Raw genomic sequence first — 25,566 nt, 5'->3', positions numbered from 1 at the left:
ATTTTGATCGGACTGGACCCGACCGCAAGCATAATGTGCCTTGCGTTCCCGCGCGGCCGATCACATTGCAGCCGGAGCCCGTGACTAGGGTGCCATTCACTTCAATGGACCGCCGTGCCCCCTCCTGTCCCACAACATAGTGAGCCAGCCACAATGTGACACATTGCATTCTGGCCAGAATATACACATTACACAGATGCTGGTTGTTTGAATTTCCCAGCTTAAGAAGGAAAGAGAGTAGATGATATAGTGGGGACATGATTGGTCAGGGCGGGGCTGCACACTGATGTCAGAGGAGACTAGGTGAGTATATTACGCACAGCAACAAAAACACTTCCCCTTTTCCCTCTCTAAGCTTAACTAATTCCTTACCTACTGTACTTTGTTTATTCAAATAAAAATATAAAATTTCTGTATCTGCCCTCTCTGTGTTCTATCTGTGAGTGCTTGACAAGAAATCAGGTATTACCTAGGTAAGTTTGGGAATATAAAACATTTGCAAAAAAACCTTTTCTTTAAACCCACAGAAAAATATATTACGCAGCAGTTTAAAATCTGCAGTAAATGTATCTGATGTTTTAAGCCACCACCAACATTAACTGTTGCATGCAGTTCTAGAATAAATATGTAAATATGTATACATTGTATTATCACATGATTATCAGTTAAGATGTATTTATTTGTACTCTCCTATTACGAATACTAGACGTTTGTGAAAATGTTTATGCCAAGGAACTGTTTAGTCTAGATATGACAGATAGGCATAAAAGAATACATTTAAATTTCAGTTGCTTTAATTACACAATGGTCCTTTTATTTTTTTTTATTTTTTCTCCACTTTAACAGTTCTACTCTGTGTTTTGCTGAGGCACAAATTTAAACAAAATTTAAGGGGTTTTCCCATATATCATGGAAGACATATTCTTGGACATTCTCCTGATTCAGATACATCCATTAAAAAAAGAGAAAAGAAAGCCAAAAGGGCCTTAATCATCATTGTTCTTGGTGAAGTGTGTCCTGGAGTAAGGTTGTTTTCAACTACCATACATCTTCTTTAGGGTAACTGTTTAATATCCACTAATTATATGAAAATGTGATTTAAACTAATGTTTGAAGCTGACTACTAATGCAATCTTAGGAGTATATTTACAAAAGTATGAATTTCCAAAATAACCAGTAGCATTTCCTTATGTATAAAAGTTATTTGAAGTAAGGTAATTGGTTCATGGGATGTGTAAAAGAAAACTTTTATGTATGTTTCCATTTTTTGGTAATTGTCATACTGGAATCAAAATATAACATATGAAGTGCAATGTAATAAAAACAGTGGTGAAAATCTGGGGAAATCATAATAGGTTATTGTGTATACATGCTAAAGCTATGACTACATGTTGGATGTGTTCAGAGAGAAAAAGAACTTTGCTGCCTGGACCGTTTTTCCACAGGGAAGGTGATCCCCCATTCGAGCTATACCCCCACACTTGGCACTTTAGGAATGTGGATTAAGTCACTTATCTGACTAAAGTCGATTGATCCTGATAGATATTTTGCAATGTATTTATTTCAATGCTTTAAAAACACATTATTGGCACATAAATAGTTCCAAGTATAGCTTTATTAAAGAATATCTAAAAAATGTTGGCCTTATGAAACCAATAGACCTAAAACAATGCTTGTCAAACTTGTGAAAGGTTTTACATGACACATACAGAAACAGAAACCCATTCTTTATAGTAGCTCTAAGTAATATTAAAATACATACAGATAAAGAAAAATTTCACGCACATTGTATACTGTATGCGTGTCTGATTTGATTGACTGTTCAACGAAAAGTGAACAAAAAATCCAGCTCTACAGACTGTTTTTTTCTAGGGAAGTTAATCTATGACTAAATAATCCAAATATTAAACATTTCCTAGTGCACCTGACTAACAAAAATTATAAAAGAAAAATATAAAAATGATTTTATTTTAAAGCTAGCCTATGCAATTGAATACTTACTACCAAGTGACTTGAGATTCAGTTAAGTCCTTGTCACTATAATGTTTTTGATGATATTTTAAATAAATGTTTTAACAATCTTTCTATAACTCTCCATATTATTGCATTAGTATCCCTTTGATTTCCCAACAATGATTTAGTGCGAGAACATACATTATCAAATATAAAAGGTAGTGCATTGTGTAGGTTGTTGGTGTTTGCACTACATAGTTTTTAGTAGTTGTAAAGGAGGTTGATCAGAAATTGTGTGATAATACTACAGTGGCCAATACATTTGACATTTGTGACCCAAAATTGTCCATAGGCACTGATTAAAAGCCTTTATGTGTCATCAATTTCCAGTTAACAGTAAATGATGGTCCTAGAATTATTGTTTAACTGCAGCATTTGTGGCAATACCTAATATGTGTGGTGTAATTGTCATTTAGGTTTTCTTGTGCAGCTAATGGACACATTCACAGGCTTTTTTCATTAAACTTTTTTTTTTAACTTTTTTTAATGTAACTATATTATTATCACAAGGAGCTCACATGCCCCCTGTACAATAGTAAAGGACAGATAATAGGTTATTTTTAAGAAGACATAAAGGAATCCTCAAGACATCAAGAGCTCCATTAGACCCCTTATGTTACCGCTGCACTTTTTTGAACCTAATTGAGCACAGACAGTGCTTGACCAGCTTCTAACTCAACCACAGCAGCCCAGGTTCGATGGCTCTGAACCCAGAAGTGCTCAGAGTGCTATCCAGGGGGGACCAGCGAACTTATGTTTGCTGATCTCCTGTCAATCTCCATTCTGACACCAGCCATGAATGTCCCAAACAGGTAAGCCTGAGATACATGGTGGAGGTATCAGGTGGGGGCAAGGCACCTTCACATAGATGTGGAAGTGATTTTAGAAATTTGAGGGTCCATATATATTTTTGCATTATGTCATATGCTAATGTGTATTGTGTTGGGGCAGTCCATTTGTAAGAGTCTATGATGCGTTGCCATAGGTTGGGGCATGCTGCAATGCATGTTTGTTGCCTTATGTTGGGATGCCATTCAAAATGAATGCCACCTCACCAAATGTAACAATACTACATTGTGAAGTATAAATGGGCAATTAAATAAACAAAAAGGCTATTTGAAAGGTAGCAGTAAAAATACTATTTCTATAATTTTGCTAAAAAGTATAAGGTGATGAGCATCATTATTTAGTTAGAACCTATTCTATGGTGAAACCAAGCAATTAACTAGCTATTTCAAAAGCTACTGCAGTGACAGAATGGTGTTATGTTAACGGTTAATACATATTAACATCTAGTCTTCCAGAATTATTATATTTATGTAGCAGCTGCAGAGTAATGCAAATATGTAAACAAAAAACCATTACATGCTTGTCCATCTCTTATGATTCATTATAACTGTCTTACTTGACTGTAGTTTACCTTGTACTAATTCTCTGTGTATGTATATTTACAGTGTTGTTTATCAGGATGGATTTTATGGTGCAGACATTTATGTAAGTATTTTCATGTTTTAATTTTTCATATAGAACAGGTGCTATTTTTGAGATGTCAGTAATTACTATTAATTATTTACATCTTTCTGTTATAGAAGAACATTTTGTTTTCTTTATCCATAAAAGTAAGAACCTGAACTAGACAGAAGATAACAGGTCATGTGATGGGGAAGAAACAGAAGCAGATAGAGGAAGGAGAGTGATAGGATAAATGGAGGAATACAATTTTTTTCCATTTCATTCCCATTGATAGAGCACAGTCTATTACCCTTTTAGGTGTTTAACCACTGAAAGACAAGGGGGTTAAACTCCCTTACTGTCCAGGCCATTTTTCAGTATTCAGTGCTGAGGTATTTTGACTGACATCTATTCAGTCATGCAATGGTGTACTAAAATTTATTTTATAAACATTTTTGGGGCAGATAGAGCTTTTTTTGGTTGTATTAAATAACCACTTTAAAAAAAAATTCTACTAAAGAGAATAGTACAAAAAATTGTAAATTTGAAGAAAAAACAGTTTTCCCTAAGTTATGCTATGAAACATTTATTATCCCCCATTTTTATGGTAAAATATAAAAGATGGGTTCATGTTGGGTAAATGGACACCAAACATGTGAAGCCTTAAAATTGCCAACAAATTGCCAGTCAATTGGTAGTCAATTAACAGTGATTGATGGCCCTATAATTAGTGCTCTCACTCTGATGTCCATGGTGATATGTAACATGTGTGGCACAATCGTTTTTGCATTCAGGTGCACCCAATGCGTGTTTGCTTTTGTGTGTACGTGGGGGTGGCGGACTTTAGGAAAAATGTTTTTTAAGTTTTGTTTCTTTGACTTTTTATACACTTAACTTATCACATAGGGGGCTAACCCCTATGAGATAGCACACATACAGTGACATGTCCTTCATAGAGACATCAGGGGTCTATTAGACCCCTAATGTCACCTATGGAACCCCCAAAAAGCGAATGAAGCAGCGATCTGCTTCACCAGCTTCTTCTCTGGCTGCAGCATCCAGAGAAATTACAGAGAGACGCCGGAAGTGATGTAGTACACATGATTTGTGTAAAACACATCACTTCCGGGTGGTCCAGTGATCAGAGCGAAGTTCAGCTACTGGGAGTGTGCTGATTTCCCGTCGTGCACCTAAAACCTGTGTTTTGAGTAGTTTAACAGATTTATTTTTTATTTTTGCGGGCTCTGCCCAAGCACACCTTTCCCTTTTTGCTATTTTTAAAACATATCCGAGTAACTGCCATATTTGCGTTTTATTTAGTGTAAGGAGTGAACCAGTAATTAAATTGGAATTTTATAGCGATATGTTTGCTGTCTTTATCATTTGCTTCAAAGTGCGACAGTGGTAGATTGTTCCCCAATCTATATATTTGACCTCAAGAAAATAGTAAAGACTAAACTAAATGATTTACAAAATTATATCAAATGTCATTTCATAACTTTTTGATCCTGCTAATCCTCTGTGAATATCTGTCCAATGATTTGTACTAGAACCCAGATTGTTCTTCTGGTAGTGGTACATCTCTAGTAGTGGGTAAAAAAGACGATGAAAGGTGAGGTTTACAGGAGGACAAAAAGAGTGATTTTTATTTTTACTTTTCAAAATGTTACACCAGTTTTATATTTCATTTGTTATGACAGTTGAGGCTTTTTGGCTGTCTAGATTGGCCTTGGAGGTGACACTAGTTGCTGCTTTTTTAATGTGCCTCATTTTAGACCCTTTAGGGTCTAAAATGACTGAATAATGAGAGGAGAAAGCAAGGGAAAGGATAATACTGTCTTGTGGCTCCAGTGAAGGCAGAGAATACCTTATTCTAAATTTTTAAAAAAACATAATACAGTGACCTAGTGCATTATTATTGATAACCAGAGTAATAAATAGCAAAATAAATGCACTTGCAGTCTAGCTTTTCTGGGATAGGGCTTAACTTAAATAGGAATAGTTTAAGGATTGGTTGATTCTTCAAGATATTGCATGTAGATAGGGGAGTCATTCTAAAAAGCAATTCTTTATGAGACTACTGTTGAACATAGTTTTTGGAAACTGTGACTATCCATCTAGTCAAATAGCAGAAAATTGAAATGTATCAATTAATTTGGTGTCCACATAGTGTAGGGAACTAGTCTCAAGGCAGAGGCAAACTCAGTCTATTTAACAAAATTTCCAGCTTTAATCCCAGACAGCATTAAACACAAAATACTTACAGGCAAGCTGCATTCAGCACACTGTCTCTCTCTGCACTTAGACACACACTCCCACAGCTAGGTCCAGCTGCACACTAATGAAGACCTGTGCAGTCCTCACCAAGCTCCATCAGACTCCTAATAAAACCAGCCCCAGGATGTGTATTACCAGTACAGGGTAAAGAGCTATTTTCCTTTACCTCATTACCTTAGATGATAAATCTAAGAATCTGTGGCGGAATGTATCTACCATCAATCACTCTTCCTGGCTGGTTTTACTGGCACCCTGTTACAATAGTTGCTTTCAAGTGTTTAAGTGTATGTATAGTCAATGTTTTTGTTTTGTACGGAGTACTGAATAGTTACATCGTTAGTCATGTTGAAAAAAGACACATGTCCATCGAGTTCAACATATAGATATATGAAAAAAAGAAAAGCCTAAACAGAAAGCTTTGCCCACAATTACCCACTGTTGATCTAGAGGAAGGCAAAAAAAACTATAAAGTATGGTTCAATTTGCTCCAACGGGGAAAAATTCCTTCCTGATCCCATAAGGCAATCAGATATTCCCTGGATCAGCAATCTGTGATGCTTACTATAACTATAAGAACTCAATATCCAGTAATATTCTGTGCATTTAGGAAAACATCCAGATATGTTTTTTAAAACAATTAACTGAACTATCTAGAACTAGCTCCTGGGGGAGTCTGTTCCACATTTTCACAGCTCTAACTGTGAAGAATAATTTCCGTATGCAAAGGTTAAACCTCTTTTCCTCCAGACACAGAGTGCCCCCTTGTCCTTTGCAGTGACCTTAAAGTGAATACTTTGGCACAAAGCTCACTATATGGACTGTTTATGTATTTATACATGGTGACCATGTCCCCCCTTAATCACCTCTTCTCCAGAGAAAACCAATTCACTGCAGTTAAACTTTCCTCATAGCTGAGCTCCTCCATGCCTCTTATTAGTTCAGTCGCCCTTCGCTGCACTTTTTCCAGTTCCACAACATCCTTTTTGTGAACTGGTGCCCAAAACTCAACTGCATATTCCAGATGAGGTCTTACTAATGCTTTATACAGGGGCAGGATTATGTCTCTATCTCTGGAGTCTATACTCCTTTTAATACAAGAAAGTATTTTGCTTGCTTTAGAAACTGCAGCTTGACATTGCATGCTATTATTCTGTATAAGATGTACCAAAAAACCCAGATCTTTCTCCATAATTGACTCCCCCAAACATACTCCCACTAGAGTGCATGAGGCATGCATGTTTTTAGTCCCCAAGTGCATAACTTTACATTTATCAACATTAAACCTCATTTGCCAAATAGATGCCCAATCACACGGTGCATTCAGATCTGCTTGTAAGTAGTGGGCTCATCCTGTAAGGACTGTATTCCACTACATAACTTGGTGTCATAACCCATGGTAAAACCCGTCAGTTTATTTTCTTACTGTATCTATACCATTGGAAATGTTCCATTATTTCATGTCCTACTAACAGAAAGCAAAAAATAAATCATTACAAGATATTTCTTCTCTTTGACAGTTCTCACTAAAACAGGTGCCATTGAAAGATTCCCCCTTGTCCCCTATTTTGGTGACAACTGTTACATTTTGTTCATGTGCAGGTCAGTCTGCCAAGTGGATGTGTTAATTTGCAGCATACAAAACTACATTGAATATGGGCACTATTGTCATGGCCTGGAAGAAATGATATTTTTAGGGGTTGCTGAACAGGAGTAAGGAGCTAAAAGAAATACAAGACAAGATACAATCATTGCATCATGGTGCACTTTCACATCAATAAATTGGATGAATAAACCAGTAATATATCAACCAATTTCAACAGAATGATATAGGTTACTGGTATTTACTTTATTGTTTTTGTTTTAGTGCTTAACATATATCAACATGTGCTCCTCCTAGAACAATTGCAAAATAGTGCACATTGTATTTATATATTGCAAAGCTTATATTACCTTTCATTCGTTTTTTGCTTTCTTAAGCCAAACTTAGTCTTAAACCTGTGATTATGTTTACCTCAAGGCCTCAGTAAGCAACTCCACAAAATACATTGTCATTCATTCTAAAAGTGAAGTACACATACATGTACTATACCATGAGGCTGTATTTGTGCTATTATCCTGTGGTTCTGGATGCACAGTTAGCCCAGTGATATAAAGAAATGATTTGTGTGGCTCTGTGCGCTGTACTTTGTTTTCATTTGTGATGGAAGTTCAAATACATTCTGTTTGAAAAACACTCTACTGTGCATGACAGTGCTTTAAAGTAGGGTCTTTAATTCCTTTAAGTCCACCTCACAATAGTTTTTTAGCTTTATAATTTTTGCTTATGCATATACATTGTTTTCTAGCTGCAACTATCAACATGCATTAGGCTTCTGATTAACATGGTACAAATATAAATTTGAGTAAAAAAAGTAAAGCTCATAATGCAGTTATAAATAAACAGGGGTTTCCCCTTATAAGCCTTGTAACTTATCCCACTTTTACATGTTTCTTGAGTATTAGTTAAGACTGGTCATATACGAGAATATACATTTTCAGCCTTCAGTTTCACTAATTAAATATACATATCCGTCTCCTTATTCCACTTAAATTGTATGGAAATGCATTGTTTTTTATTCAGTTTTTGATATAGTGGGAAAGGTTAGACCCTTTATAGGTAACAAAACAAAAACATTTCCAGCACACTTTTATTACTCTCACACTTTATTACTTGATATTGCACTCCATGTGTAGATTTAATCCCCTGTTTGTCCAGGTGGACATTGCCAATGAGACAGATTGTGAGGGGAAATTCAAAAATGTTTGAGTTGTCACCAAGCAAGATGTGAGTAAGCCATTCATTGAGGACAAATATTCTGCTAACAACTGTCTCAGATGGGAATTTTCCTTACTTTTAGGGAATTTTAGTCTAATTTCCTATTTTAGCTATAGGACAGGGAGTGAAAGAAAAATCACCCAGTGCGGGAAAATAGCCTAACAAGGGTTTTAACCCTAATGTTCTATAAAACTGATAAATGGTATTTATAAATACAATTTAAACTTATTCTGAAGATGACTCTAGCTTTTGTAGTTACATGTGATAGGTCACCTGAAATATTACTGTAGCTCTACTGCTAATTGAATTATCAGCATGAGGTTATACAATCAGCTGTTTATGTGTCTCATAAGACTACATAACAATACTGTTTAACAGAACCCTGTAGTTAAGGGCAATGTAAACTACTCCAGTTGACAGTGCAACAGCTATTAGACCTCATAGAATTTGTCCCCTCTTACTATTCACTATTATTCACTATAAGTGTTATCCTAAGGTACAAAAGTAAAACTCGATAGGAGATAAATATAGATCTATCAAAAACAAGCTTGCATATCTATATTAATTTTAGATTGCGTGCTTAGATTGTAGCATATGCTTAGCTGTGACTTGTTTACATAAAGAAAGAACTGTTGCAAGGCTACAAGAGGTTTTTTAATTATCATCATCATACTGTTCACCCTAATTTAATTTTAACTACAATTTAACTCTGCCATATTTGTGCTATTGTATTACATATAGAGATTTCCTTAGGGACTGTAACATACAGGGGTACAGCTACACTTAAGAACAATATCACACATGGGGGGTGATTTACTAACCTAAACACACGCACGCACCAGGTGCGTGTGATTTTCACACAGCAAACGTATTTATCAACCAAAAAGTCTCTAAAAGCATATTTCCACTAATGCCATATATGGAAAAATCATGCACATGATGCATATATAATGCTGCTTCACAGTTTAGACAAAAATGGTTAGCTCATGCATTTACATTCCTGCATTCATCAACGCAAGCAACACAACATAGAGCTAATTTATACAACATCACCTTGCAATTCATGCAAGGCTTTGCACAACACACCTGCTGGGTGTGTACACACTACAAAGGTGTTTAGATTCCACCCATAGATCATGCTGGGAGGGAACACACTACAGAGGTGTATACATGTTCGTGGTGTGTTTATAAGGTTAGTAAATCAACCCCATGGTCTCAAACACATGTAGAAGCACGTGAATACACGCAATAGGTTGGACTTGATGGACCTGTGTCTTCAACCTCAAATACTATGTAACTATGATTTAAATATTAACCGCCAGAGAGAGCTCTGCATAGTTACACTGTCTCTTTCTTAACAACTGATAAAACTGTTACAATAAAATTGATAGTACATTGTTTTTAATTAGCCTGGTGACTTCTAGATATGCATTGTTAGAAAGAGCAGTAAGGACTGACCATTGTGTACCACTTCCAAACAAAAAATATGCCATATACATATACAAGTTATACAAAGAGTTTGTCTTAAAGCATTGATAAATAAAAGGATACATTAAAGAACTTGCATTATCTAAACTAGCCTTGCATTATAAGTCCTCCTAGTACTTTGTGGAAACCCTAAAGTGGTAAGCAGCATCTGATTTAAAGATTTCCCTATACTTTTTAGAGTGGAATATTATCTACATTTGTTTAATGGTCAGAGATCCTCTAGGCTGAATGTGTTTTTGTCAGGCAACTTGCAATATTATTAATATCCTTGTTTGCTATGTATTATGTGGGGTCCCTGTGTCATGTGGAAATAACACAGAATTTAAAGCTCTAATTCTGCATCTTAAGGCTAACATGGATCACCAGTGCTAGACCCAAGGCTCCTGCTCTCCCACGTGCATTGCAATAAATCCCAGAGAAAGCCCTGCATATTGCACAAGTTTTCTGAAAAGTTCATCAATGATTCATAAAAACAGCTCCAAAAAAAGTACAGCAGCAAAGCAGTCTCACTAACCCTTTTCAGTCATAAAGGCTTTAATCATAACTATGTTAACCCATCTCACTGCATCTTCCCAAGGATTATGAGTATAATGCATATGAGGTTTACACGTATGCAGACCTGAATATTTAACACTATCGCACATTAACATCTGTTATTTGGTTAGCTAATAATCAGGTTGAACAATGTAGCACTAAAAATACAATTGTGTGTCTATCAATTAACTATCTTAAACAGCATCTTATATTAAAAAAAATATAAATATATATTTAGTGCCAAAATATGTATCAAATAATTACCACAAAATTAAAAGTTTGTTGTGCAAAATCATAAATAGTGAAAATATGCAAGTGTTCTGGTACAGTTACTATATCACACAACTCAATTTATAGTGCCCCAGATATAAAACTTCATCCGTTCATGTGCTTATTTCCAATTAAAACAATTCACCGCTTTTATTTCCACAGTGTCTCTATCAACAAATTCTTCCAGACACCTCCATGTTATCCTGACTGTTGTATTCAATCCACCTTTAAGAGTAAGAGTGTACTCCACTCTTAATTGAAAACATGCTCACCTTTTTAGATTGACCTCATTTAATTAAAAGATCAAAACAAACTTTCTTTAAGACCTCCTGTTAGCATCTGTAAATACAATTTTCTCCTTCTACCATTGTTAACCAGGTTAAGTGGATATGTAAATATATTCCAATCACTATAAGAGTATTAGAAACAGATTATGATTTATTATTATTATACAGGATTTATAGCGCTTTACAATATAGGGCAGACATTTCAATCACAATACAATTCAAGACAAGATGGCAAGGAGGGCCCTGCCCCTGAGGGCTTACAATCTAAAAGGAAGGGGGAAGTGATACATGAGGAGGGAGCTGCATGGGGATGAATTGTTTGAGAACGCGATGGTCGAGCGGTTAGGTTGAGGTGGGATAGGTTTCCCTGAAGAGATGAGTCTTTAGGGATCGCCTAAAGGCAGTCAAGGTGGGCGACAGATGGACAGGTTAGGGTTAAAGAATTCCAGAGTATGGGAGAGACTCTAGAGAAGTCCTAAAGGCGAGCATGGGAGGAGTTGACAAGGGAGCTGGATAGCAGGAGGTCTTGGGCTGAGCGGAGCCGACGGTTAGGGTGATACTTTGAGACCAGGTTTAAGATATAGCCGGGTGCAGAGTTGTGGATGGCCTTTTAACTGATTGTTAATATTTTGAATGTTATCCTTTGGGCTATTGGAAGCCAGTGCAGGGATTGGCAGAGGGCGGTTGCAGACACTGAGCGGTTGGTTAGGTGGATGAGTCTAGCAGCTGCATTCATGATAGACTAAAGGGGGGATAGCCTGTGTAGTGGCCAATGAGGAGGGAGGGAGTTGCAATAGTCACGGGCAGGAGGAAATATCAAGAGCTCAGTTTTTGAGAGATTGAGTTTTAAAAAGTGTTGTGACATCCAGACGCATGTGTCTGATAGTAGATTAGTGACACGAGAGGACACTGAGGGGGTGAGTTGTGGAGTAGAAAGATAGATTTGAGTGTCATCGGCATATAGATGGTATTGGAAGCCATGGGCGGTTATTAACTGACCAAGGGAGGAGGTGTAGATAGAGAAGAGAAGCGGTCCAAAGACAGATCCTTGGGGGACCCCTACAGAAAGAGGAGGGGAGGATTTAGAATTGTAGGTGACGCTAAAGGAGCGCTTAGATAGGTAGGAGGAGAACCACAAGAGAGCAGAGTCTTGTAGCCCAAGTGAATGGAGTTTTTTGAGGAGGAGCAGGTGGTCAACAGTGTCAAAAGCAGCAGAAAGATCTAACAGCAAGAGTAGGGAATAGTGGCCTTTGTTTTTAGCAGTGAGTAGGTCATTAGTGAGTTTTAGGAGGGCGGTTTCAGTGGAGTGTTGGGGGCGAAAGCCAGATTGTAAGGGGTGAAGAAGGTTGTGATCAGCGAGGTGGCGACTTAGGCGGCTGTAGATGAGGCGTTCTACGAGTTTGGAGGTGAATGGGAGTAAGGAGATTGGTCTGAGATTGAGGTCGGTTGATTTATAATTAACTAGTGCCTCCACCTACTTTTATCAAAAGTAGGGAAATATTTACGAATTATAAAATATATCAATACACGATTGTCAGGAAATAGTGAGCTCATTTTCTGTCTGAGTTGATCAAAGATGGCAAAATAACTTTGTAAAATAATCAGAGATATATACAAAATAACAATAAATGTACTTTCTACAGGGGATTATCTTACAATGATTTAAACATACCAAAATATAAAATAATTAAGGTTAGAAACTAACAATAAAGCTTATAGTAAATCACAATTTTAAATATGCATAAAATACAGGTCAATCAACTATACTGAATAAAAAGATTTAAAATCAAACCAGCCCAAGATTACGTTAAGGATTTGTCTCCACTAAAAGTATGTTCGTCAGGTCAGTCTTATCAAGAAGTGCATTAGGAAATAAAACCTCAGGAAGTCAGGAACCTTCAGGAAATCATTCAATTCAGTGCGTTCATCCAGGAAGCGAGCCCCCTCAAGGCAGAGAGTTTATGCAGGAAGCCAGTCCCCCACTCTGTATCTTTCTGCTTACTAAATACACCTCCAATGTCTGTCAGTGACATCAGCAAAGCTTGTTTGTTGGGCTGCTCTAAGCCTGTGAACTTCTTACCCATTGGATTAGGCATCTATAATGATTTGTTATATCTGTTGTGGGTGTGTCTGGGCAATATATTCATAGGCAAATATATACATATAAATAGACATATATGATGTGTCTGATAATCTGGTTATAAATATAGTTCTATGTGTTAATAGGGACTAATGTGTGTCAGTCTTTTAGTGTTGCTTGGGCGGATTGATCAATTATTTGATTCATTTAAAACATTTAAAACATTTACCACATATTATATTGAATATAATATAGTTCTGCAACATTCTTCTTTGCCCCTTGATTATTCATCTTAATATAACATTTATGTAGTTATATATCTCCTGTTATCCCATGAAGGCAAAACATAAACCCCCCCCCCAATCTTAATGAGGGAAAAATAAAATGCCTTCAAAGCCCGTAAGGCTTAGTCTTCTTGCCAATCAGACAACTAGATATTTCCCAGGATAACATCACTTATTCATTTCTCAAAGATATATATAATTTATAACAATTGATGATCTATTCCTTGATATATTCTTAGCAGTTAGGTTACTATCATAGATGTGTCATTATTTTCAGAAGTATATAGAAATACAATGTCTTCTGTACATTATGCAATGCATGCTGTTTAATGTGTTCTTGTGCATAAGGTAATTGTAGTTAATTGTCAGCAGTTCTGGCCAGTGAGTCCTCTGTTTATCCAGAAGTCCTAAAATCCTGTGTTATTTAGCCTTTCCATTTTAAAACTTAGGGTTCAAATTCACTTTGAGTTTTCCAGGTTGCTTGCTGTGGGGCATTCTTCTTCCAAGTTAATAGTTACATTTAAAAACAATGTCTCTTGTCTCTGAAGTTTCATCAGCTGTATTATAAATGGGAAGATTTCACCAGACTTTGTTTAGTGAATTGTTGATTCTCCCATCTTTGAGAGTTCTCATTTAGGATATAGTAAAACACCTCTTGTAGACACATGAAGATTTCCTCTCTAGGTGGACCCAGTTGAATCTCAACACAATGCAGATAATTTAGTGTTTTGGCATTTAACCTTATTCTGTGGGAAATTACTCTAGCTGGATACACATTTGGCAGCCATTTTACTTACTTCCAAATAGTTTGAATTATAAGACACTTGTATTAGGCCCCGTTCACACTGAGCGATTTATCGCGTGGTAAGTCCCGCGATATTGTGGCTATTTACCGCGCGATATCGCTCTCCAATGCTTGGCAATGGGGCAAAGTGTCCTTCTGTCGCGGGTCGTGTGTCGCTACAGCAGGACCTTTTTGGAGCGGATTTTGCTGCGATTCTAGCTTGCTCACTGCAAGCATTTGCACGACAAACGCGTGATTTGCGAATCGCACAGTGTGAATGGGGCCTTATACTATGAAACAGTTTCATAAAAATTAGTTCCATTTTAGAAATGATCTGACAGGTCTAAGGCTTCTTGGACAAAAGGAGCAGTTCAATCAATAATATACATTTATTGGCAGGGTTACATATTTACAAATGACATACAAAACAATATTTACAAGGCAATGTACAGTACACGGATGGTGGTGTTTTACCTCAGATTCACACCTTTTCATATTGAATGCCTTTGTGTCCTAATTAAAAAAAGAGTGTCATACAGACCCTCATTCACTGGGATTGATCCCCCTACTCTACACCTTTCTTTCAACTCCCTCTACATGTCAACCCCCTGTCTATACTTGCTAGTGCACAATAGATCTGGGCTCAGACCTTGATAAAGAAGATTGTCAGTGTATATGGACCACAAAAAAATCCTTTTTGCATTACTAGTTGGCTATTGAAATTAACTACGAGAACCTTGTGTTCCAAGTCTGTGGACAGATGGGGCATGTTTCCATCTTTTGTGGGCATGCCTAATGATACGAAAAATTTGGACTAAAATATTCTGCATGTTAGCCACCTTGGCTAATGCTAAACTGATGCCATAAAGGAAATATGCACCCTTATTTTTAGGCCACTGGAACATAACATAGTAGAATGTAAACTAATGTCACAAGACCTTAGAGCTGTGATAAGTTACTATGCTGATATTTTGGTTTTACTATAGATACTGTACATGATCTTAACCTGGTGTAAAACCACTGTGGACATTTATAGAATCTTACATTTGTAACAGAAAATAAAGAACTATTGAACTAAATAATAAACAGGTTAGCTTGTACAGGGTTTTCAACCTTAAAGTTCAATTAAAAAAAACAGATTTGTAATGGATTTCTAAATGTTTATTTTTTTTCTAAACACCAGTTAATGGTTGTAAACTGACTACATTAATTTAAAATAAGAACTTTTCTATAATAAGGTATAAAAATATATGCATTGTCAGTTAAATGAGCTATTTACAAAAATGAATGCTGGAGCTTCCATAGGTACTGTCGCAAATGAGGTCCACAGGTGTGAACTGGAATCAAGGATGTGGACCCTAGTTACACTTCCAGGGGCACCTAGATCAAAGGGTGCAACCAGTGTAAGCTGACAAATTCCAGAGCTGGAGTTCTAGCAAGGACAGGAGCTGAGGAGCTTAATGAGGCAAGTGGAAGTCAGGTTCAGCTGGAGGTTCAAGTACTAAGCAGAATGCTGCAATGCTGAGTAGGTAGCGTGGGGTCCCCCGGGGTGTGGCAGCCAGTCTTCCCCAGAGCACCCAATGGTGGAGATGGATTTGCTGTGTGGTGACCCTAGTCCACAATCCCCAGTTTCACCCAACTCGCCTAACAGCCAATGATGGTTGACAAAGCCAGAGTTTTAGACAGGTTACAGATATACATACGACAGACAAAACAAAGGTCTGGGATAGGTGGATGACCAGGATCTCCAGGGACTATCCAAAGGATAGGGTCAGACAAAAGCCTGTGTTTTCCAGGGACAAGCCAAAGCTCAGGGCAGACTGTAGACAAGGATTTCAGGGGACAAGCCAAAGGTCAGTACATGATAAACTTCATGGAATTCAGGTTCAATAGCAAACAAGAGACTCAGCATCTAGCTTAGGAAAGTGTTGCTCGGGCAGCATGCCATGCACTGCACTGGGTTTAAATAGTCAGCAAGATGGCAGTTCCACAGGATTGGCCACAAGCAGACTGCACTGACTGGCTGAGTAGCTGCATAAGAAACACCAAGAGAGTTTGGCCGATGCTTAAAGCTCCCAGACTGGTGCAAGAGAAAGTTAGGTACAGAGTACATGCCTGGAGGACTACAAGCAACAGTACAGCCCTGCATGCCTGCAGAACCAGAGGTAAGATGTCTTCATATACTTGTAGAACTACAAGTAACACTTCATCTGAAAGTTTGCAGCAGAACTGAAAGGTACATGGGAAGAATCTGAAACCGCATGGGGAACTTTAGAGTGAAGTCCATGCGGTAGAGAAGAAAAAATTAAAATAGCACTGCCCTTCAGCGAACTCAAAATATATTTCTAAAATGTTAAATAATTGTGATAAAATGTGAAATTATCACAAAGTGATTTCACATTTTATCACAATTTTTCCACATTTTAAGAATATATTTTGAGTTAATTGAAGCACAGCGTTATTTTATTTTTCTTATTTTGGGTGTACTCACCTGTTAAGCACAGCTGCTCTTAGAGTGTTAATTGATTCCTACCGCAGTTTATCTCTAGTTAACACATGATGTTGAGAAGGCTCCGAGTATTCACTGACATGACAGTTGTAATAGACAAAATTGGTCAAAAAATTAGTCCAATTAACCGGGACTCTGTTTAGACTTGTAAAACCAACTGTCAGCTTTACAATAGAAGTGATTCTGGCGACTCAGCTGTGACCAGATCACTTCTGCTGCCCGGTGAAGGGGTCCCCCGGCACGACACCCCTGCCGTGTTTCCCGGGCTCCGTTGCCCATCCTACGGGCCTGGGACCGGCTTCTCTGGTGTTGGGGGTAAGCTGGGGAGGAGACGGACGAACCTCCATTTGTCTATCCCCTCCCCGTTCTATGGGACCAGGAGCGATGCAGATTGCATCACATCCGGTCCCATAACTGTCAGTGCTGGGTGATCAGTGTGATCTGCACTTCAATAGCTTATTTAAAGTGTTGTCACGCTTACTCGCCTCACAATCAGGAAGTCGAGCGGCTTCCGCGTTCCGCCGTGGAACGCAGAGCAGCCGCCACAGTACATGGTGAGACCGAGGCAGCCTGGTCCCGGGGGGAATTGTCACAAGTGTAAAGGTGACACTGGGGGTCTTTTGGACCTTAAAGAGTACCTGTAACATCTGCTATCACGTGGGGGCTCGTAAGCCCCCACATGTGATAACAATTAAACTAAAGTTTAAAAAATAACTGTTTTTATAATTAACATTAAATAAAATAAATCTAAAAAAATTAAAATAAAAGCCCCCCTCCACCATGCACGTCTTCACGTAAACATGCGTCGTGGGGCCTACTTATGGAAACCATGAACGCGCTACACATGTTTGGTATCACCACACATGCCGGAGTGAGAGCAATAATTCTAGGGCCAGTATTGTTGGGCATCTCTAAACTGATGACCTGTAGGGGCTTTTACAGCGTCATCAATGGACTTTTTGGGGTACTGAATGTTGTCGTCATTTCACGGACGCACACCATTTTTAACCTGGGCATGTTGGGTATCTATGTACTCATTGTAACCTCACCTTTTATATTTTATTTTTTAAAAATTTGTATTTTTATTGTGTTGTGAGGCATTTAAGTACATTTTCCACTAAATGTTGGGGTTTGATAAGGAATTGCACTAATATCGTGCAACATAAAAATGTGCAACTGCCACCATTTTCTTTTGTAGAGCCTTGGCTTTTAGAAAATATATAATGTTTGGGAGTTTTAAGTAGAGATGCACCAATACTAAGTACTGTACTCGGTACAAGTACAAGTACACATACTTTTCGAGCTCCAAGACTAGACTAGAGAAAAATTCAAAACTTAGGAGGCAGCTGTCATTTGGAAGGAGCACACGGAGCTCCTGGGATTTGTACATCTCTGTTTTAATGTATGATTTTGTTTTTATAAATATAAACAAAGGGATGCACCAATACCAGTTTTGCAAATACAAGTACTGGTACTTGCCCAAGTACTTACAAGTACTGATACATTTTTGTTCATTGTCATGTGACAGTTTTTCTAAAACAATATCGACTAATGATTTCAGGACAGTGGTGGAGCACCAGAGCCAGGTCCAAGCTGCAACCCTGATAGTTCTCATGAAAATGCCGAGTATCGGCACTGGTACTCGAAAAAGTATTGGTGCATCCCTAGTTTTAAGTAATGTTCAGGCCTAAAATGTGGAGTATAACATGGGTGCAAAAAAAAGAAAAGGCCTCAGTGATGAAGGGGTTAAATAATAACTAGCTGTCTTGACAATCTGAGTAAAAGTTGTGCTCTAAAATCTGGTTTACCTTCTCAGTCTTCTTTTTAGCTGAGGTGGCAGAAAATTGAGAAATCAGGTTTTATCTGTAACGAGCTACAATTCTGCAGTAAAGCAGAATGTAAACTTTGCAGTGTAGTCAAAAATGTTGGACTGTGGACACTGAAAAGGTATAGACTATTCTAAACAGATGACAGTGATCCATATTATGGTGATATATGGAAGAGACCTATCAAATAATTCATAGTTATGTGACCATGAATACTCAAGAACTAAAAGCTAAAGACCTTTAGATTAAATCAGATGACCACGAATAACTTTCAAAATAAACACCACCTCTCATAACCTAATGTCACCCGGAAAATTTAGAAAACCATGTTGTACCATCATTTGGAGGAGTGTGGAAGAGGCAGAAATCAATTGACTTCACAGTATACATAGCTGTATGGTGTGGGGTGAATTTACTTGCATAGGTAAAGGGGGGACTACAACAGTTTCAAGTGTTGTCTGAAGCTGATTTATTGCATCAATAAAGTAGAGATACATTCTCTGGTGCTTAGTTAAGCCCTGCTGTAGTATAATGTATTTATGTGGCCCACTCTGCCTCTGAACCTCTATTTTTCATATGTTTCTGAACTATCTGTCCTCCCACAGAAACATCAACAGATCATAGATGCCATTCAGATGGTCTGTTGATTTGAAATAATTGTCATTGGCACTTCTAATTTTACTGAAACTGAATTATATTTTTGGCAGAGAAATACTGAATGGCTTGCTACCAGGCAGAATCATCTCTGCTTATTTAGATGCATTCAAGGAAGTACACTCTTTGCCTGTTAGTGAATAAAACATTTATCATAACTTTCTTACATTGTAAGACTTCTTTTTTTCCCATGCACTCTGTAACTCCTGCAGGGTAAATAGCTAGATGCAAAAATGAATGGCTACTTTATGTTTAGTTTTATTTTAAAGGTAATTTCTTACCTTTCTTACCTTTTCAGAAATGTCTCCATGCCTTCAAATACAGGTTTATCTCACATACAAAGCTGCCCTTTCTAAGCATCACATCACCACATATTATTGTGGTCCAGTTTACTGCACAATATCACCACAGTGTCAAGTGCACCAAAGCAGCACATCTTCAATCCTCCTATTACAGTAGCTGCTAATAAAACTAGGCAATCCCTTATTGTCATCATAGTCAACTTACTAACACTACTGTTGGCCTGCCACCATTACCATATCCTGCCACTGCTGGTTGCCTGCCTCATCTCTCATTCTTTAAATCAGGCTTACTAAAAAGGCTTACATATGTCTATGAAACATGTTTCCTTTGTATCTCTGACAACCCAGTGAATTTTATTTTTGGTTAAGGTTAAGAAATGCCATGTCTCTCCCACTTCAAATGTGGCCTACAAATAAGGCTTGATTGAGGTTCTTTAAAACTAGCCTTGTTTGTCCCTCTTGCACTGTTGACCATCCAAGCTGCTTATATAGTCCCTGGCCATCATGCTATATGTGTGAATATTGTCTGAAATATGGCTCTGTACTTTTATTTCTTCATAAAAACTCCTTGTTTTTGAAATGTGGGGTTGTAGTTTTGAAGTGTTTTTTTGCACACTCTCGACAATTTATTAAACCTTGAATTAAATTCTTAAAAATTGAACAAGTAGGGATAGACACCACACCCCTAATTTGAAATATATAAGAACAAAGAAGAAACATGGGGCTTTAAAAGCTCCATGCTTCTTCTTTGTTCTTATTTTTTTTAAACCTTGTTGATAAAGTGTGGTACTGAACTTAAATAAGTTCACAAGCTATGATATCACATTTTTTACCACTGTTCAGCAAAAGTTATAAATTTGAGGGATTTTACTTTATTTTAAAGTGTTACCCTTCAAATAGCTGTTACATCTATTCTGTCTATTACTTTAAATGCTCAGTTCTGACTATTACTGCTAGATAAAAAATGATGTGTCACAGCAAAAACTACCAAAAAAAAAAACTTTTTTGAAGGTAAAATTATTCGGATACAGGTGTTGCTGCTTTATGTAAGCTGAGGAATAATGTAAACCTTGAAAAATATTACACATACAAGTTATGTGATGCCAGGATACAGTGTCACTATGTCCCCGTGAATCATAATGTTCTATAACACCAAATATAGCTTAAAGCCTTCTCTATGTAATTTGGACAATTAATGTTTTTGTTCAATGTCACCCTTAAAGTTGCATAAAATGGGGGCCATTTCCGCTCTGAACAGTATTACTTTCATTTTTTTTTACTGTTTGTATTGGTACATCACCCCTACCACCTCATGCCTTTTGTTTGATTATCCCTTGCCTATTAGCCTTTAAAATGAAAGATAATTGATTTTCAAGATTTGCCTATTGATTTCAGTGGTGTTTCCATTAAAGTTTGCAACTGGTGAACTTTTCAGAACACACCTGTGAATCAAATTTGAGCAAGTTTACCAATCACTATTCATAAGTCTCATGGTTGCTTTGCCTACTATTCCCCAGACAACTGTTTTTGTAACATTCCCTGTGTAGCTAATTTTATAGAGAGCTGCAAAATACTTTTTTAATCTCTCCCTGTAATGTGAACACCTGGTAGTCTAAGACTCCCAGTCTGAATGCACCCATTTACATTGCATCACTTGATTGGAAGACCAGGAGACCTGGTCTGTAACAACCTATCGAGACCTGCTGTAAGTGATTTGCAGGCTTGTCAACACACCAGCCCATCATCCCACCCACATTCACAGCTATTGAGAACTACAAATCCCATTTCAAAATGGGAGTTGTAGTTTGTTTCAGCTGCAGTGGAAGTGACATTGTCACTTGCTTGATCCCTCCTCATGGTGCCCAAGCATAGCTCCATTGCTCTTTATTCAACAATGCCATCAAATATTTTTAAAAGGTAAATGTAAAAAAAAACTATGCAAGTGTAGAAAACATAAAATGCTGATTTTTTTTACTCTAGAAAAGAAGTATATACAAGATTTTATAACTATGCCAGAGTCCAGGTTTAATATTTTTGTATATGTATCCTTTTGTTGCAGTTTTATCCTGTATTTAGCACATTAATTATTATAGGAAAGATGTTTTTGCAAACACCAATTCAATGAGAACATTGAATATTATTATCTGTGAAATGCTGTTAAATGTTATTTTTTTCAATAATAAATTATGTTAGCAGTTAAACCAGTTCATTGATAGAGGTAAATTGATTGCCTCTTTGCATGTAATTATTACACTAAGCTTCCTAGACAGTGCCTGTGTTCTACTATGTCACAGTTCATATGTGTTCACTTTTATGATTGTTTTGTGGAACACATATAAAAACAATTATACGTTTTAGGGTTGTTTCACTAAAGGCTAATAGGCTGTTCTCTCTCATAGAAATTTGCACTTTGCAAGGGATGCTTCCCCTTTACTTAGTGAGTGAGGCAAAGCTCTGCTGACTTACATCACCTAATGTGCAATCAAAAAGTCTATTGTTTATTTTCCTTGCACATGATTGGTTATTTTTGGCAAAGTGAAATTTCACAACATTCAGCAAGCTAAGGGTAACTTCCCCTGCAAAGTGCAAATTTCCTTGCAACCAATTTGACTTTAGTGAATCAACCCCACTATCTTTTGCTGTGGTCTGAGGCATTATTAAATAAGTGCTCAATCTTAGTGAAGCACTGTTAAAATTATTCATACACATTACAATAAACTGTACATGGTTTTTCTGCCATGCTGGTAAGCTGCAGGACACTACTCTGTGTTAACCTCCCTATATGACTGTAATGGTATAGTCTTAAAATACAAGGGTTATGGATTTCTCACAGTAACATTGTGTGGAACTATAGACCGGGAGAAGAACTCCCATGAGGAGTGAATGTATACATTTACACCAAAAAGCAATTCATACGCAGTACTAGTTTTAGTACTTTAATATTGAGGTTTTGGATGGAGTGATCCTTCTGGGAGAAGTGATGTCGTACTGGAGTGCAATATTCATCCTCTTTGTGGTTCTTGATCGAGCTCCTGTGTAGGTTCATCCTGAGCTGCAGCTTAAGGCCAGTTTCCCCAATGTAACAACCTTTGTCACATGCTGAACACTGTATCATGTATACCACGTTAGCAGATGTGCATGAGTATGACCCCTTAATGGTGTACGCTTTGTTATTGTGACTCGCTGTATTTCTGTGTCACATATATGTTGGCAGAGTTTGCAGCGGGGTTTATTGCATTGTACTGTGCCATTCTGTGTAAATGCCTGTTCTGGGGTCAGCTTACTGCGTACCAATTTTCTTAGGTTCAGAGGTTCAGTGGTTGCTTGAATGCTAGTATTGGGGGCTGAGTGAATATTTCTTTAAGTATGGGGTCTTCTGAGAGTACTGGCTGTAGATCTTTGATTATTTTGCGTATTACCTCTAGAGTAGGGTTGTAGGTAACTACAAGAGGGGTCCTGGTTTGGTTTTTCTTCTCTTTGTACTGTAGCAGTCTTTCCCGTGGTGTTCTTAGGGCAGATTTAATCTTTTTAGAAATAGTCTTTTCCCTATAGCCCTTTCGCCGAAATGCATCAGCCAGTGTGCTCAGGTGTTTGTCTCTGTCCTCAGTGTCAGAGCAAATGCGGTGGTATCGGATTGCTTGGCTGTAGATGACACCCTGTTTAGTGTGATTCGGATGGAAGCTGGAATTATGGAGGTAGCTGTACCTGTCTGTGGGTTTTCTGTACACAGAGGAACAGAGTGAGCCATTGCTGACCGTTATGGCACAATCCAGAAAAAACACACCGTGTACTGAGAAATTAATTTTAAATTTCATGGATGGATGGAATGAATTTAATGATTCATGGAAGTTTAAAAGGCTTTCTTCTCCTTCTGTCCATATTACAAAAATATCGTCATTGAATTTATACTGACGCACAACTATTTCAATTTCAATGACAACATCTATTTACAAATGACCGGGACTGCTATGGAGACAAAAATGTCACCACAATATGCCAATCTCTTCATGGCTGACCTAGAAAACAGATTCCTAGCCACTCACCCTCATAAACCATTCAAATATTATCGTTATATTGACGATATTTTTGTAATATGGACAGAAGGAGAAGAAAGCCTTTTAAACTTCCATGAATCATTAAATTCATTCCATCCATCCATGAAATTTAAAATTAATTTCTCAGTACACGGTGTGTTTTTTCTGGATTGTGCCATAACGGTCAGCAATGGCTCACTCTGTTCCTCTGTGTACAGAAAACCCACAGACAGGTACAGCTACCTCCATAATTCCAGCTTCCATAAATTTTGTTTCCAATTGGTCATGGATTCCTTCAATTAATAATGCACTTTGACTTCTATTGTGTATGTTACAGCATAACATTTAGTCATCTCTCCTACTATTTTCTGCTATTGATCAATTTAAGCACTGTGCAACCATGTGACATCAATTGTAGTATCAGAAGTCACTAGGGTGCAGTTTGGGTATCTGATCTTAGAAATCTAACATCATATGTGGCTAATTTCTTGTTACACTGCTGAAAATATAATAAACATGTACACATCATTTGGGCTTTAAATCAAAGTTACACTTCATAAATGAATATTATTACATGTAGCCATATGTCACATACCATTGTAAGACACATTGTAGATTCTGTAGCCTTTTACCTCTTAATGAGAGATTTGAAGATGACAGGATATGGGGTCTTTAGAGACAACCGGGTGTTCTAAAAAAGGAATAGATAGTTCTAATTGGAATACAAATAGTGTTTGTTTTATCTGTGGAGAATGGCCTCTGTTTGTTAATTGGCATGCTGAGACCATTTTGAAATGGTTGATATAGCATTGTGGCCTACTGAAAAAGCTCTGCTGTTTTCAAAGATTGATAATCAATGCTCCACTGAACACAGTTCTTTGAAATACAGCAATTGTTTATCTTCTTTGCTTAAATGAGTAGCTGCAATTACTGTTACTTACAATGGAATGCTAATTTGTGAAGAAACAGAAAAAATATTAACGGACAAACAAAGCAAAACTGTGATTTTTGCAGGTCTAGTTGTAATTTATCTATTTTACTCAAATTAATTTGCAATAAGTGTGATTAAAGCTTTAAGAGCCAACACCACACAGAAAAACACTATTTTATTTGAGTATGATATGAGTTTAGACTGTGTATTATATTATTATTATTATTATTATTATTATTATTATTATTATGGGGCCTATTCACAAAGCTGCCGAAGGATCTAGCCATAGCTTCGCCTGATCCTTCGGCTAGCTTCAGCCCCCTTCAGTAGAACCGAAGTGGTGCTGTATGGGCTATTCACAATGCAGAGAGATCAGAGTCCCTGGTTACCTGCTAACCAGGGACACTGATCTCCAAACAACAAACTCTCCCTGGTGCCCCAGAGTCTCCTGCTCCTGGCCGCCATATTTCAGCCGATGTACGGCTGAAATCAGCTGTACCAGCCTGAAGTAAATAGCCGAACAGTGTTTGGCTCACTTCACTTGGGGTCGGTTGTTCACTCGGCTGCCCTCGGGAGGTTAGTGAATAGACACGTAAGTTTCTTTTTATTACTTTATTCATTGTAATACTTGAAACATTTGCTTTCCTGTTTGTAGACTGTGACCATTGCTGATATTGCCCCAGGAATTTAACAGGAAATTCTAAATGCAAAAATGCATACTACTGTTCTATAAATACTATATAAAAGTGAATCTAGTTGGACTAAACTATTTAATTTTAGTGGCAGCTTTCCATTTTCAAACTTAAATAGATATTATATGAATATTTTTTGCAAAGTAAATACAGAAATTGAATGCTGTGTACCCTTGTGAGAGGGGACTAATAAACGTATCTTGGAGTAAACAAATAAAATGATTGTAGGAGTTTAAAAGGTGCTCATAGTCCAGTAATTTATATTTTATATAGGCTTTAGTCTGAAAACATACTTAATAGCTGCCTTATTCTTTCTCAAATTGTCCTCAACATT

The 25,566-nt window shown here is 37.3% G+C and overlaps 1 protein-coding gene across 2 annotated transcripts in view; it reads left to right on the top strand.

Moving 5' to 3' along the window:
* RBFOX1 (RNA binding protein, fox-1 homolog 1) overlaps nucleotides 1-25,566 on the top strand; it is a 248,948-nt gene that overhangs the window by 152,180 nt on the left and 71,202 nt on the right. For both annotated transcript variants that reach the window (XM_018556718.1, XM_018556720.1), the window contains exon 7: nucleotides 3,468-3,507. In XM_018556718.1, coding sequence (XP_018412220.1) covers nucleotides 3,468-3,507 — 40 coding nt within the window. The remainder of the gene's footprint in view (nucleotides 1-3,467; nucleotides 3,508-25,566) is intronic.

The sequence above is a fragment of the Nanorana parkeri genome, unplaced genomic scaffold (genome assembly GCF_000935625.1).
Source record: "Nanorana parkeri isolate BGI_ZX_2015 unplaced genomic scaffold, ASM93562v1 scaffold249, whole genome shotgun sequence".
Lineage (NCBI taxonomy): Eukaryota > Metazoa > Chordata > Amphibia > Anura > Dicroglossidae > Nanorana > Nanorana parkeri.
The sequence above is the reverse complement of the archived record's forward strand: the minus strand, read 5'-3'. Positions and strand labels throughout refer to the sequence as shown.